At 46.2% G+C, this 12,248-nt stretch overlaps 1 protein-coding gene across 2 annotated transcripts; it reads right to left on the bottom strand.

The window, feature by feature from the left end:
* Positions 1 to 235: 235 nt before the first annotated feature.
* On the bottom strand, positions 236 to 5,366 carry LOC124692879 (U-box domain-containing protein 33-like). Of its 2 annotated transcripts, none has more exons than XM_047226319.1 (9): positions 4,839 to 5,366; positions 3,886 to 4,007; positions 3,279 to 3,400; positions 2,981 to 3,085; positions 2,415 to 2,853; positions 2,165 to 2,308; positions 1,529 to 2,056; positions 673 to 1,452; positions 236 to 586 (listed from the first exon to the last, which is right to left on the bottom strand). In XM_047226319.1, exons 1-9 carry the CDS (start codon positions 5,143 to 5,145, stop codon positions 374 to 376), a joined length of 2,760 nt encoding a protein of 919 aa, XP_047082275.1. In that variant the 5' UTR covers positions 5,146 to 5,366; the 3' UTR covers positions 236 to 373. The 2 variants fall into 2 exon arrangements, with proteins under 2 accessions (XP_047082275.1, XP_047082276.1); XM_047226320.1 differs by having other exon boundaries at positions 3,279 to 3,395; positions 4,839 to 4,951.
* Between the last annotated feature and the right edge of the window lie 6,882 nt (positions 5,367 to 12,248).

Here is a 12,248-nt window from a genome sequence, read left to right on the forward strand (position 1 = left end):
TAGGGCATCAACGCAACGACACACTCCCGCCCTTTGTACTTGCCATCTCCCAGCGTTTGCAATTGCTGAATTGTACAACCAACTGCCGCCGAAGTGTGCCACCACCGCCTCCCCTACCGGAGTTACGATTGTCTACAATGAGAGACGGATAAGAATCAGATTCCACACCCAACGCATCGGAAGGATGTCAAAATGCCAACTGATCTGCTTTCGCATTCGAATCAGGCACACCATCTTCCGGAACACCAAGGTAAATTTCCACCTTCTTCAAATAATTTTGATCCCCAAAAGTATCAATCCAGACTCATTTGTGCACAATTTACAATTTTTGAGATTGGAATTTTCCATGTGTATTAAAGGACTCGGACATCTGTCATCTCCAGTCTTCATGGTACTGCCGCTGATGCAACTGTTGTTGCCACTCGAGAATCACGGCGCGGAGGCCCCTATTTGGGGTGAGCTCGTGGTGCACGAGCTTTAGGTTCGTCATCGGCGACGTGTCATGCCCACTGTCGAGCCACCCTCTGATCGCCTCTGCTTCGTACGTGAACCCGTCTGCCGCAATGTGCGGATCACTCATCATCTCCTGTTTTTACCATCAATTTGGTAAGACTTATCTGAATCTGAACTTTCTAATATACGTGAGAGACCATGCAATGCCACACCATCTACCTGAAAGATCGGGCAGAGGAAGTAGGACGGCGTGGACGCATCATCTTCATCCGCCGAAGCTGTCGTGAACGTCGGTCGCCTGGCGGTCAGCGAGGCGGCTTTCATCAGGGGCTCCACCACCACCCACACCTCGCGGGCAAGATCTGGCCGGCGCCTCCTGCTCATCTCGGCACACCGCAGGCCGAGGTGCGCCAGCTGGTTTGCTTGCACGAACGGCCAGCTTCCCGCGGAGGGATCGATGATGGAGTGCAGATCCCCCTTCTCCATCGCGTCCTCCACCACGTCGGCGATCTTCTGGGGCGGCCGGCCCGTCAGGAGCTGCAGAATGATGATGCCGAAGGAGTACACGTCCGAGCGCGGCGTGAGCTCGCCGGTGGACATGAACTCCGGATCCATGTACGCGAAGGTGCCCCTCGGGGTGGTTGTCCGGTACAGCTTGGTGGTGTTGGCGGAGTTGTTGGACTGTATCAGAAGCCGGCAGATGCCGAAGTCCCCCAGCTTGCTGACGAGGTTGGCGTCCAGGAGGATGTTGGCCGGCTTCAGGTCGCCATGGACCACTGGGTGCGGCTTGTTCGAGTGGAGGAACGTCAGGGCCGAGCACATCTCGTAGATGATCCTGGTGCGAACTTGCCATGTCAATGGCGGCGTGTTATTCGTGCAGGCGAGCCGCTCCTCGAGGCTGCCGTTCGGGAGGAACTCGTACACCAGGCCGAACGCCTCCCGGCATGACCCGATCAGCGTGACGAGGTTCGGATGCCGTACTCTGCTGAGGACTGCAACCTGCAGTGGTTTCGCTGCAGGATTAGGAACGATCGACTCTACAACTCATGTCAATTGTGAGCATCTGAAGAATTACCTCTTGGTTGAATTCAGACTGGCCCTGCAAGCTCTCTGGATGCAGCAACTTTATGGCCACCGTTGTGCTGCGAAGTGAGCCTTTGTACACACATCCGTACCCACCCTCGCCGATCTTGAGCGCTTCATCGAAGCTTCGAGTTGCCTGTTTGAGCTCAAAGGTGGAGAACTCGGTGTTTAGTGCCTCAGCCGGCATCGAAATCCTCTGTTCGTTCTTCTGGCGCAACTCTTCAGCCGTAGCTACTGCAGCATCCCTCTCTTGTTGCAGCTTCCCTTTATCTGCTTGGAGTTCTTCTACAAGGTGCTTGCTTGTTGCCATCTTGTCCTGGTGATCTTCCAGAGCAGACTGCATCTCTGTTATGCGCTGCTCCAAGATAGCCTTCTCTTCTTCTGCATCATGTAGTTCATCACATATTGTGTCGCGCTGAATTTTTATTTCTTGGAGCTCACGTGTCTGTCTCAGCAGTGTCTCCTCAACTGTTCTCCGCTGTCTTATCTCGTGATGATACAACCTCTCCAGCTCCTTGGCCTGTAAGACTAGCATATCTTTATTTGGTTCAAATCAGATGCTTTACAATCTGATTTATGCGCACTGAAAAAACTGAACTGCGGTTCTCTAGCAAGCAGAACCAGTTACCTTCTGAAGAGCTGAAAGCAGATCAAGTTCTGCTTTTCGCCGCTTGGTTGATTCTTCGAACACTTCTTTCTTTGATTCTTGAGTTTCGCGGAGAGCCTCTTCAAGTCTACCATAAATACCTACATCAACGCCTAGATTCTCCTCCTGTATGGCACAAACACATACATTATCTGTTGCATTTCAGATGGTGGAGTTATTTTTTTGCTCATTAATCTTGTGAGCCTTCAACATAACCGTAGAGGATACGTACCAGCTCATGAGAAGGAGGCAGAAAATGGTCATCATCAGACTCATGCATCGGAGGCTCCATTGCTGGTCCAGGCACACTGATTGCATCATCATTCCTTGATAAACTGTACCAGGAGCCTTGTGATCTCCTCCCATATTCATCCCATGAACCCGTAGAACTCAATGGTGTTCTTGGTGTCCTGTCGTTCGTATTGAGTTCCGAAGGTTCAAATAGCTGAGATGGTATGTCATGTCCGGCTCCTCGAGAGGGATGCTGTGTCATGTCTGTTCTTGAGCTGTTCAGATCATGCCATGGACTTCCATTTGAGCTTGGTGCTTCACTCTCTGGCAGGTGACTCGTAATTGATCTCCTATGGCTGGAAATGCTGCTTGCTGATAATGTTGATGCAACCGTGCTTATGGGCGATGGTGGTATCATAGGAACGGTTGTGTTTGCTTCCCTGCAGTGTTGAGCCATTTACAGGTGATGTTACCAAATTTTCATATATTGTTCGATGCACAGTACTGGGATTAATATAATGGAGAATTAATCCATCTATCTTTTTAAGGTTGTTGGCTTAAGCTTACCTGGTACATATCAGTTGTCCTTTACATGTAAACCATATCGTACATGATGAGGCCCCTGCCTCCATCAGTCTGAGTGATGTCTTGGACTTTGGTGTTTTCAGTTTCCTACAATAGGAGGACAATGTTATGTTTCAAACCATAAAATGCCTGTTCCTTTTCCCCCTCAGTAGATTGTGCCAAAATTTAAATTTATAATGTGTGGGCTAATAATGTGTAGCACTCCGTAATGATGATATTTTGCAGATCAAAACAATAAAATTATGGTATGTTAAGAGACTATGAGGTGTTTGATCCATACTTTGAGTAATGTTTGTCCGATACTGCTCCCATGACAAGCTTGGTGATGCCATGAAGGGTAATAAGCTCCTCAAGTCCTTTAGCAACATCATCGTTCTCAACTATTATTTTATCACAGCTGACCTATGATAGAAAAATGATCAATAATCCATTCAGGAATTCAGGATACATGCTTGTTAGTTTCTCCTATTTGGTGAGTGCATACTTAGTGGCAAGTATTAGACACAACCCATCCCTAGGGTGTTTTTGCAACCTAGTTGGCTGGTGTGTCATTGTCAACATGAAAAAAATATCTAAAAGTCATTGTGCAAGAACTTCCATATTTACTCTGTTTACGTGTATAAAACTTGAAACTAAAATTCAATTATGTGATTTTAGTGACATGATAAATTATTCTTTTTGTGTTTCTAACATACTTTGAGTTCGAAGTCAATTTTAGAATTTGTTTTGCCACAACACTCCATAGACTTCACCATAAATAAAAATCCCCAAAAATTTCATGTTTAATCTATGCCTGAACCAAAGATGAGTGAATGTATTGCCTTATTTAGTTGGTTCGCTAATTAGTTTATCCGTGGGAGAGACATAGCTGATGTAGGGAAGAAAACCTTGAGTCTTGTGCATAGCACAACATATTCATCTAGTCTTCCCGATGTTTTTTCTAGCTCCTTCTTTCTGTGGTCCTTGACCTGTTCTGGATGCATCCTGGTATAATGCATTTTCGCTCCCACTGGAATAGCAGAAGGACAAGGTGTTCATAAGGTGATAAATACAAATCCTGGTAAAGACTACTCTGAACTCTGAAGAAGAATAGTCCTGGTGGGATTCTATGACTGCATAAAGGTATGATGCAATTTTCATTCAAATGGTTTACAAAATTTATGCGTGCTGCTGCCACCCTGTGTATGGATGCTGGTTGTTTTTTTACTGCAGCAATAGTACTAGATTGACACCAAATGGTGGTGCTTATCATGAGAAAATGAACTGTGCGACTGAACTTAAACCTATCCGTCAAGATTGAGCTTCACTAGCACGGTAACAAAAGCTAATTGGAGAACGACTTGATCACACAAATAGAGTCTGAAAGTACTCTGCCACACATTCCTACTACGCATGCAAGAAACAGAGCAAGTTGCGCTGATGTGTGCCAACCAAGGATCAAATGTGTCACCATTAACCATATGTATAATGTCCAAACCTGTCAGATCTATACTATGCAGGTGGAGTTTCACATGTGCAAAACAAGATATATGCGCTACTGGAGAGTGGAGACTGATCAGGCACAACTCAAGGTATTCTCCCCAAAACATTATTTTGAGCTTACGTTAACAGATGTAAAATGACAAAATGAGAGAGCCCTATCGTGTTGACTGTACATGGTCAAAGTCAAGCATTGGCTTGGCTTTCTATTGGCCAAAGCAAAATGCAGACGAAATCACATCCACTTGTTTTAATATAAACAGCTCACTCAACGAGAATCAAAATGGTATGATTTGGCCGGATACCTTCTTCTTGCTCAAAGAAATTCATGACTAAAATCACCCGGATAAGGAAGGCTTACTCATGGGGATCATCTGCGCGGGGCGGTGGACGTGAGCTACCACGACCTGTGCGCCGTCCTTGGCCAGGTTCTGCAGCGCCCACTGCAGTGCGCTCTTCCCGCGCTTGAACTCTTCGTCGACGGCCACGAACACCTTGTCCTCGGCCGCCTGGCTCGCCTCCTCCACAATCTCGCCGCCGGCCTGGCTCACCTCCACAATCTCGCCGCCGATATCGGCCACGCTGCTCACCGATGTCCTGAAGCTGTACTGCGAGCTCCCCGACGTGTCCCAGCGCCTGTACGCGGCACCGCGGGCGTCGCTCCCCATCGTCCCTGGACCAGACGGGACGGCGCTAAGAACGCCGCTCCCGGCGACTATAAACGTTTGGCGTAAACGCGTCGCCGCTCTGGGGAATCTGCCGGAGATGCCGGGGGAAATCCGGAGGAAATGGACGGGGCGTTGCCAACTTGGGGTATAAAATTCTTCAGGTCAACCGTCTCCGGCACAAGCACAATGAGTTCCTCTCGACTGCAGCTCCAGGACTGCAACTCGAGATAAGGAGACCTGTATTGGTTAGTCGTTTATAGGGGGCGTACCAAGTTCGGGTTTACAAATGCTTCAGGACTTGAGGTCAACGTCTCCGGGAGATGAGTTATCTCAAGGAATGTCGATGTCGAGGCAATAGTAGTAGAGTAGCCACGATGCGGACGGCTTGCGCAGCCGTTTAAGTGGAAAAAATAAACTCCAGAAATTTCAATTATTACCTTAGAGGACAAAACGCATCTCTATAACTTAACTTTCTATATTTATTTCTCTAAATTTTGCGTAAAAACGTGCATGGAGATGGCAGCAGGCCTGCAAGGATTCAGGATGGCGTTGCAAGCGAGGATTTCAGAACATTGAAGCCACCATAATGAAGCAATGATGTTTGGACGAATTCTACAAGTTACCACATCATAAATTTCCAAAGAGTTATTTTTGGTGCTGCGTGACCTTATTTAATGGGCCAAACTCATGTATTTTCGGATTAGGTATTTTAGGAGATTTTAAGAGGCCATATAAGTGGAGGAAGGCCCATTTAGGCGTGTTTTTGGCCAATCCTAGATGGTTGGACGAAAATCCCTTCACTTCCCCCATATATATCCCGCTTTAGCCGTCATTAGAACTTAGATTTTGATTAGACTAAAAGTTAGCCATTGCTGCAACTCTCGTGTACTTATTTTGAGGCCAACGCCAGAATAAGACCGACTATTCGGAATCCCACCTTTTTCAATAAAGCTTTCATCTATATCCGCAATATTCTGATTGCATCATTAGTTCTTACTTGTTCTCGATTTCAGGTAGGAATTAAGACTCTCGCTGGTCAGGCTGATCGTGCATCCGCAAGATGAGTAACTCCCGGAGATTGTCCTAGCGATTGCATTGGCGCACGAGTTTTGCACGTGTAGTCGGATCGTCAAGCACGAACTCGACCAACAAATCGATTTATCCACGTCTCATCGGAAGATCGGCCACATTTACCCTATCAACATATATCGGTTGTGATGCAAAGGTTGCACTTAACATTCAAAATCTCCATGAGGAAAATCCTGAAAAGTTCTACAGCCAGGTAGTTCCTCTACTTAATTGTAGCAGTCTCATAGTGTATTACCTAAATAAACTTATTAGCTGAGCATGATTGACATTTCGCCCCTCCTGGTGCTTAGACTTATAAGTGTATTACCTAAATAAACATATCAACGCTCCTTCAGTTCTCTTTGGCAAGATCGATTTAGTTACGCATGTAACATTTTTCTTTTTCTGTGTTGTGTTTCAGCTACTCAACAAGGTGCTACATTCAAGAGAAGGTGCGAGGAGCGATTGATAGGACATTTGTATACCTTCCTTAGCAAGTTAAGTTAGAGATTTATGGAGCTGAGATTGATATACGGGAGGTTTGATAAGAAGAATCTTTGCGACTATTCTATCAAGTCTTCCTTACACAAAGTACTAACCGTTTTTTTACCTGGCGCTCTCGCGACGCGAGGGCGACTAGGGTTCCAGCCTCCGCTGCCGATCGCTGATCGACGTCGGGGTGATTTCTGTTCGTTTCCCTCTCTGGTCCGATCTCGGGAGGGCTCGGATCCCTGTTCGGGTTTTCCTGTTCTGCCTTGGCCGTTCCCAGATTGCATCTAGGGTTGGGCCAGGGACTCTCATCTTCCATGGCTGCTACGTCGGAGAACTCTGGCAATTGGCCGGATGGATCAAACAAGCAGAAGGAGGAAGGAATTGATGACATGCTGCATAGGCTTGGGATCGGCGAAGATGACTTTGACGATCTGGTTTTTGAGGAGATTGAAGGTGCACCAAAGGAGGCTATGAAGTGGATGGCTTTGGCACGGGTTCATACAACCAATTACTTTAGTCTGTCGACCTTTGAACAACACATGAGGGTGGCATGGAGCCCGGCTAGAGAGATCAATTTTCAGCATATTGAAGGAAACTTATTTACAGTACAATGTTCTTGCCTGGGAGATTGGTTAAAAGTCGAAAAGGGAGGACCTTGGCTGTTTCGTCAATCAATTGTCTGCATTGAGCCGTATGATGGTGTCTCGGATCCTTTCCTGACTGATCTGAATTGTTTCACTACATGGGTGCAAATCCAGAAGCTACAGGTGGGCTATCGTAATAACCCTCTTATTACAAACTTGATAGAGAGGAAAGTTGGAAAGGTTGTGGAAATCCAAACTGATGTCCAAGGTGCTGGAAATTTTGTTCGGGTTAAGGTTAAGCTGGATGTTCGCAAAGTACTGGAGAGATTTGTCTCTATGAGTAGGGAAGGCAAGAGAGAGATATTCCAACTTAAATATGAGAAAATGCCGAGGTTCTGTGGCTCTTGTGGCTTCATTGGACATTCACATTTGGAATGCGGGACAGGTGAACACATCGAAGAAGAGTTAAGATGGGGTGAGTGGCTGAAGGCGGATAGGGAGACATGGTATGGGCGGGGTGGACCTGCTGGCCGTGGTGGTGGAAGAAGGGGTAGAGGTGCCCGGTTTACAGACTTCCGGGGTGGTGGCCGAGGAAGAGACCCATCGGGTCGGGAACCCCCTAATTTCACGAGTTGGAGGCACAATGCCCTACCACTTGTCGAGGGTACCATAGTTCTTGATCCAGCACTAAAAGATACAGCTTCTAGCCCTCTAAAAGGGAAAGACATGGACATTGATAATGATGGACAAATGTCATCAGGCGCTAAAAGGAATCTGAATGACAAATTTTCGGAAGAGGCGAGCTTCGGAGTTAAGGGGTAATGGTCCACCCGACGGAGATATACCGAGCTGGAATGATGTCCGACCTCCCTCCAATGGAAGTAGGACAGGAGAAGGGTGTTATGGTGGGCAACAATAGAACTAAGCGAACAAAGAAGGATGGAGCTGACTCCTCCTCAATAGGATCGGCGAGTTCCCACGAGGAACTCGTCCGGTCGCAATGAAAATATTAGGCCTTAACTGTCAGGGTGCTGGGAACACCCCGACAGTTCGTGCGCTTCAAGATGTCTTGAGGCAATGTAACCCCGAGGTTGTGTTTTTGTCGGAAACACACCTTGATATCCATCCGGCAGAGTGTTTGCGTAGAAGTTTGCATATGGACAGTAAGATTGTCAGTCGAAGTAATGGTCGAAGTGGAGGGGTTATTCTTCTCTGGAAAAAGGAGATTAAGGTGGAGCAAATTTTTGCAGCCCCAAATTATATTGATGTAAAGATAGTGGAAAATCCCCAAAAAATTTGGCGCCTTACAGGATTATATGGTGAACCTAGATGGGAGCATAGATATCAAACTTGGAGTAAGATCAGGGAGCTCAAGAATAATTCGGAACTACCATGGATGGTGATTGGTGACCTAAATGAAATTGCTTACACTCATGAGAAAGAAGGTGGTAATCAACGGCCGAATGCATATATGCAAGCGTTCCGTGATTGCCTTCACGACTGTTCTTTGGAGGATATCGGATTTTCTGGCGAGCCTTTTACCTGGAGGAGAGGCCGCATCCGTGAGAGACTGGACAGAGTGGTGGCGTCTCCCGAGTGGATGGTTCTGAATACAGGGGCGGTTTTGAAACATCTTCCATGGACACGATCGGATCATAGACCAATATTACTAGATACCGATTACCAACAAGTGGAGGTGGGAATTAATATGGGTACAAAACGCTTTGAAGCAAAGTGGTTAAAGGAGGAAAACTTTAGACAAGAGGTGGCTTTAGCTTGGGAGCGAGCTGGAACGGAGGCGGGGGATGGTGTACTGGCCCGCCTAGGCCGCATGCACTCATCATTGCATGCATGGGATAACAGATTTCTGAAGCAGCCGAAACGTCGGCTTCGAAAGGCTCAGCGGGATCTCCAGAAAGCACTAGATGGCCCTATGTCAGATGAAAATGATGTAATTGCAAAGGAGAAAGCAAACCTCATTGAGCTTCTATTAGAAGAGGATGAAATTTATTGGGCGCAAAGGTCTCGGGCAAACTGGCTTCAATTTGGAGATAGGAACTCCTCTTTCTTTCACAATTTTGCTACTGCAAGGCGTAAGAAGAATTATATTAAGAAACTTAAGAACTCTGAGAATGACTGGGTGGAAGGTACTGAGAATCTGAAACCTCTCATCTCTGATTATTTCTCTAACCTGTTTACCTCTGAGGTCCAGGCTACTGATCCGGCGCTTCTTGAAAAAATCCATCCCAAAGTTGATCAATATATGAATGAGAAGCTACTGGCGCCTTTTACTGCTGAAGAGGTAAAGAAAGCTGTGTTTAGTATTGGGGACTTAAAAGCACCTGGGCCGGATGGACTGCATGCCATTTTCTATAAAAAAATTTGGGATATTTGTGGTACTGAGATAACTAATGAAGTCTTACAAGCTCTGAATACTGGGGTTATTCCGGAAGGATGGAATGATACAACTGTGGTCCTAATACCAAAAGTGGAAATTCCGGAGCTTGTCACCCAATTTCGCCCAATAAGTCTTTGTAATGTCATTTATAAGATCATTTCGAAGATGTTGGCTCTGCGTCTAAAGGGAATTCTGCCTGAGGTAATATCTCCTATGCAAAGTGCCTTCGTCCCCGGACGCCTTATTACCGATAATATTCTTGTGGCCTATGAATGCATTCACTCTATTAAGAATAAGAGAAACGGCGAGCTGGTAATTGTGCGGTGAAGCTTGATATGCACAAGGCATATGATCGGGTAGAGTGGGTTTTCCGGAGAATATGATGAAAAAGCCGGGCTTTGATGAGAGGTGGATTGCTTTGATGATGGCTTGTGTTAGCACTGTTAGATACAAGGTGAGATTTAATTCCGAAGAAACTGAGATTTTTGAGCCTACCAGGGGGCTTCGCCAAGGGGATCCCCTTTCTCCCTATTTGTTCCTTCTATGTGCAGAAGGCCTGTCGAGTTTATTGTTGTATGAAGAAGAGGTTGGTGGCATCGATGGGGTAAGGGTGTGCAGGAATGCACCGTCAGTATCACACCTTTTATTTGCTGATGATTCCCTTATTCTCATGAGAGCAGATATGATAAATGCAACCTCATTGCAACAAGTTCTTGACACGTATTGTGCAAATTCAGGTCAACTAGTGAGTCTGGCAAAATCTAGCATTTTCTTCTCTCCAAATACCAATGTTATGGCAAGGGTCGAGATTTGTGAAGCTTTGCATATTGATACCGAAGCTTTGTCCGACAAATATTTGGGGCTGCCGGCGATTGTGGGGCTGACAGGAGTGATTGCTTCCTTCATTTTGTTGAGAGAATTATTGAAAGGATAAATGGGTGGAAAGAAAAACTCCTCTCTATTGCAGGTAAAGAGGTCTTATTAAAGGCGGTGGCTCAAGCCATCCCAGTATATGCTATGTCTGTGTTCCAAATACCTAAAGGTGTGTGCAAAAGGATGATTGATGCCATTGCAAAATTCTGGTGGGGAGATGATGAGAATAATAATAAGATGCATTGGCTAGCATGGTGGAAGTTGTGTTATCCAAAGAATGAGGGAGGAATGGGCTTCAGAGATTTTCAGTCTTTCAATCTAGCTATGCTTGCAAAACAAATTTGGAGATTAGTGGATGAACCAGAATCATTATGTGCACGTGTGCTGCGGGCTAAGTACTATTCAGATGGAAATATTATGAGGGCTGGACCTAAGACTGGATGTTCTTTTACCCAGCGGAGTTCGATGGCAGCATTACCCACCTTCAAACGCGGTTACATTTGGCGGGTCGGTAATGGTGAGAAGATTAATATGTGGTTGGACAGATGGATACCATCTAGTGCTGATGGGAAGGTTACAACTGTGAGGGGAGGTACTCTTATTACTAAAGTCAGTGATCTTATTAGCCCCATTACAGCATCTTGGGATGAACAAGTTACTTAGAGAAATTTTTAATGGTGTGGATGTAGAAAGAATCCTGCAAATTCCACTCGAATAATCGGGGCTTTGATGATTTTATTGCCCGGAAAGAGACTAGCCATGGACGATATATCGTAAAGCTCGGGTTACTACATGCAATGGAGATATCGAGTTTGGTCCAAATGCGACTCAACCGACTCATCAAGGTGTTTCGGCCCTAAACCCCGTATGGAGGAGTCTATGGAAATTAAATATCCCAAGTAAAATCAAAATCTTCATATGGCGGGCTCTCCATGGAATTATCCCGCTCAAATGTATTTTGGCTAATAGGCATATTGGGGATTCGGCGACTTGCCCGATCTGTTTCAGTAGATGCGAAGATATTAGGCATCTTCTCTTTGCTTGCCCTGCGGCGCAAGAACTATGGCAAAAGCTAGAGTTACAACAGCTTATTACCGATGTGGGTCAAAACGAGCTGTCGAGCTCGGTCATCTTAGAGCAGATTATAAGACTCCCGGACTCCGCATTGCTTGGATTCTCTACAGTAAAGGTAAGAGAAGTGATTCTAACTACGTGTTGGTATCTATGGTGGCTGCGTCGGCGGCGGTCTAGGGACGAGCCGGTTCCCCCAATGGTCAAATGTAAATTCTCAATTCTTGCTATTGTTGCAAATGCGGAGGCAGTGAAGTCCAAGCGAAGCCAATCGGCTGATTCCAAGTGGAGCAAACCGGGTCCAAGAGAGGTAAAACTGAATGTTGATGCCTCTTTTTGTGAAGATGTACATGCAGGGTCAGCTGGGGTGGTTCTACGAGACTATGAAGGTAAATTTGTTGCTGCTCGTACGCTGTACTTGCCGCATGTGATCTCGGCGCAAGTGGCGGAAGCTTTAGCTATGAAGGAAGGTCTTTCCCTTGCAAATGAGATGGGCATTGCAAATCTGATCGCGGAGTCTGACTCCCTAGAAACAGTGGAAGCTTGCTCGACTGGGCATCGGTGGTACAATGATTCAGCAGCTATTTTTGCAGATTGTGTGGACTTGATTGCGGGGC

This window comes from Lolium rigidum, chromosome 2 (assembly GCF_022539505.1).
Source record: "Lolium rigidum isolate FL_2022 chromosome 2, APGP_CSIRO_Lrig_0.1, whole genome shotgun sequence".
In the NCBI taxonomy this organism is placed as follows: Eukaryota; Viridiplantae; Streptophyta; class Magnoliopsida; order Poales; family Poaceae; genus Lolium; species Lolium rigidum.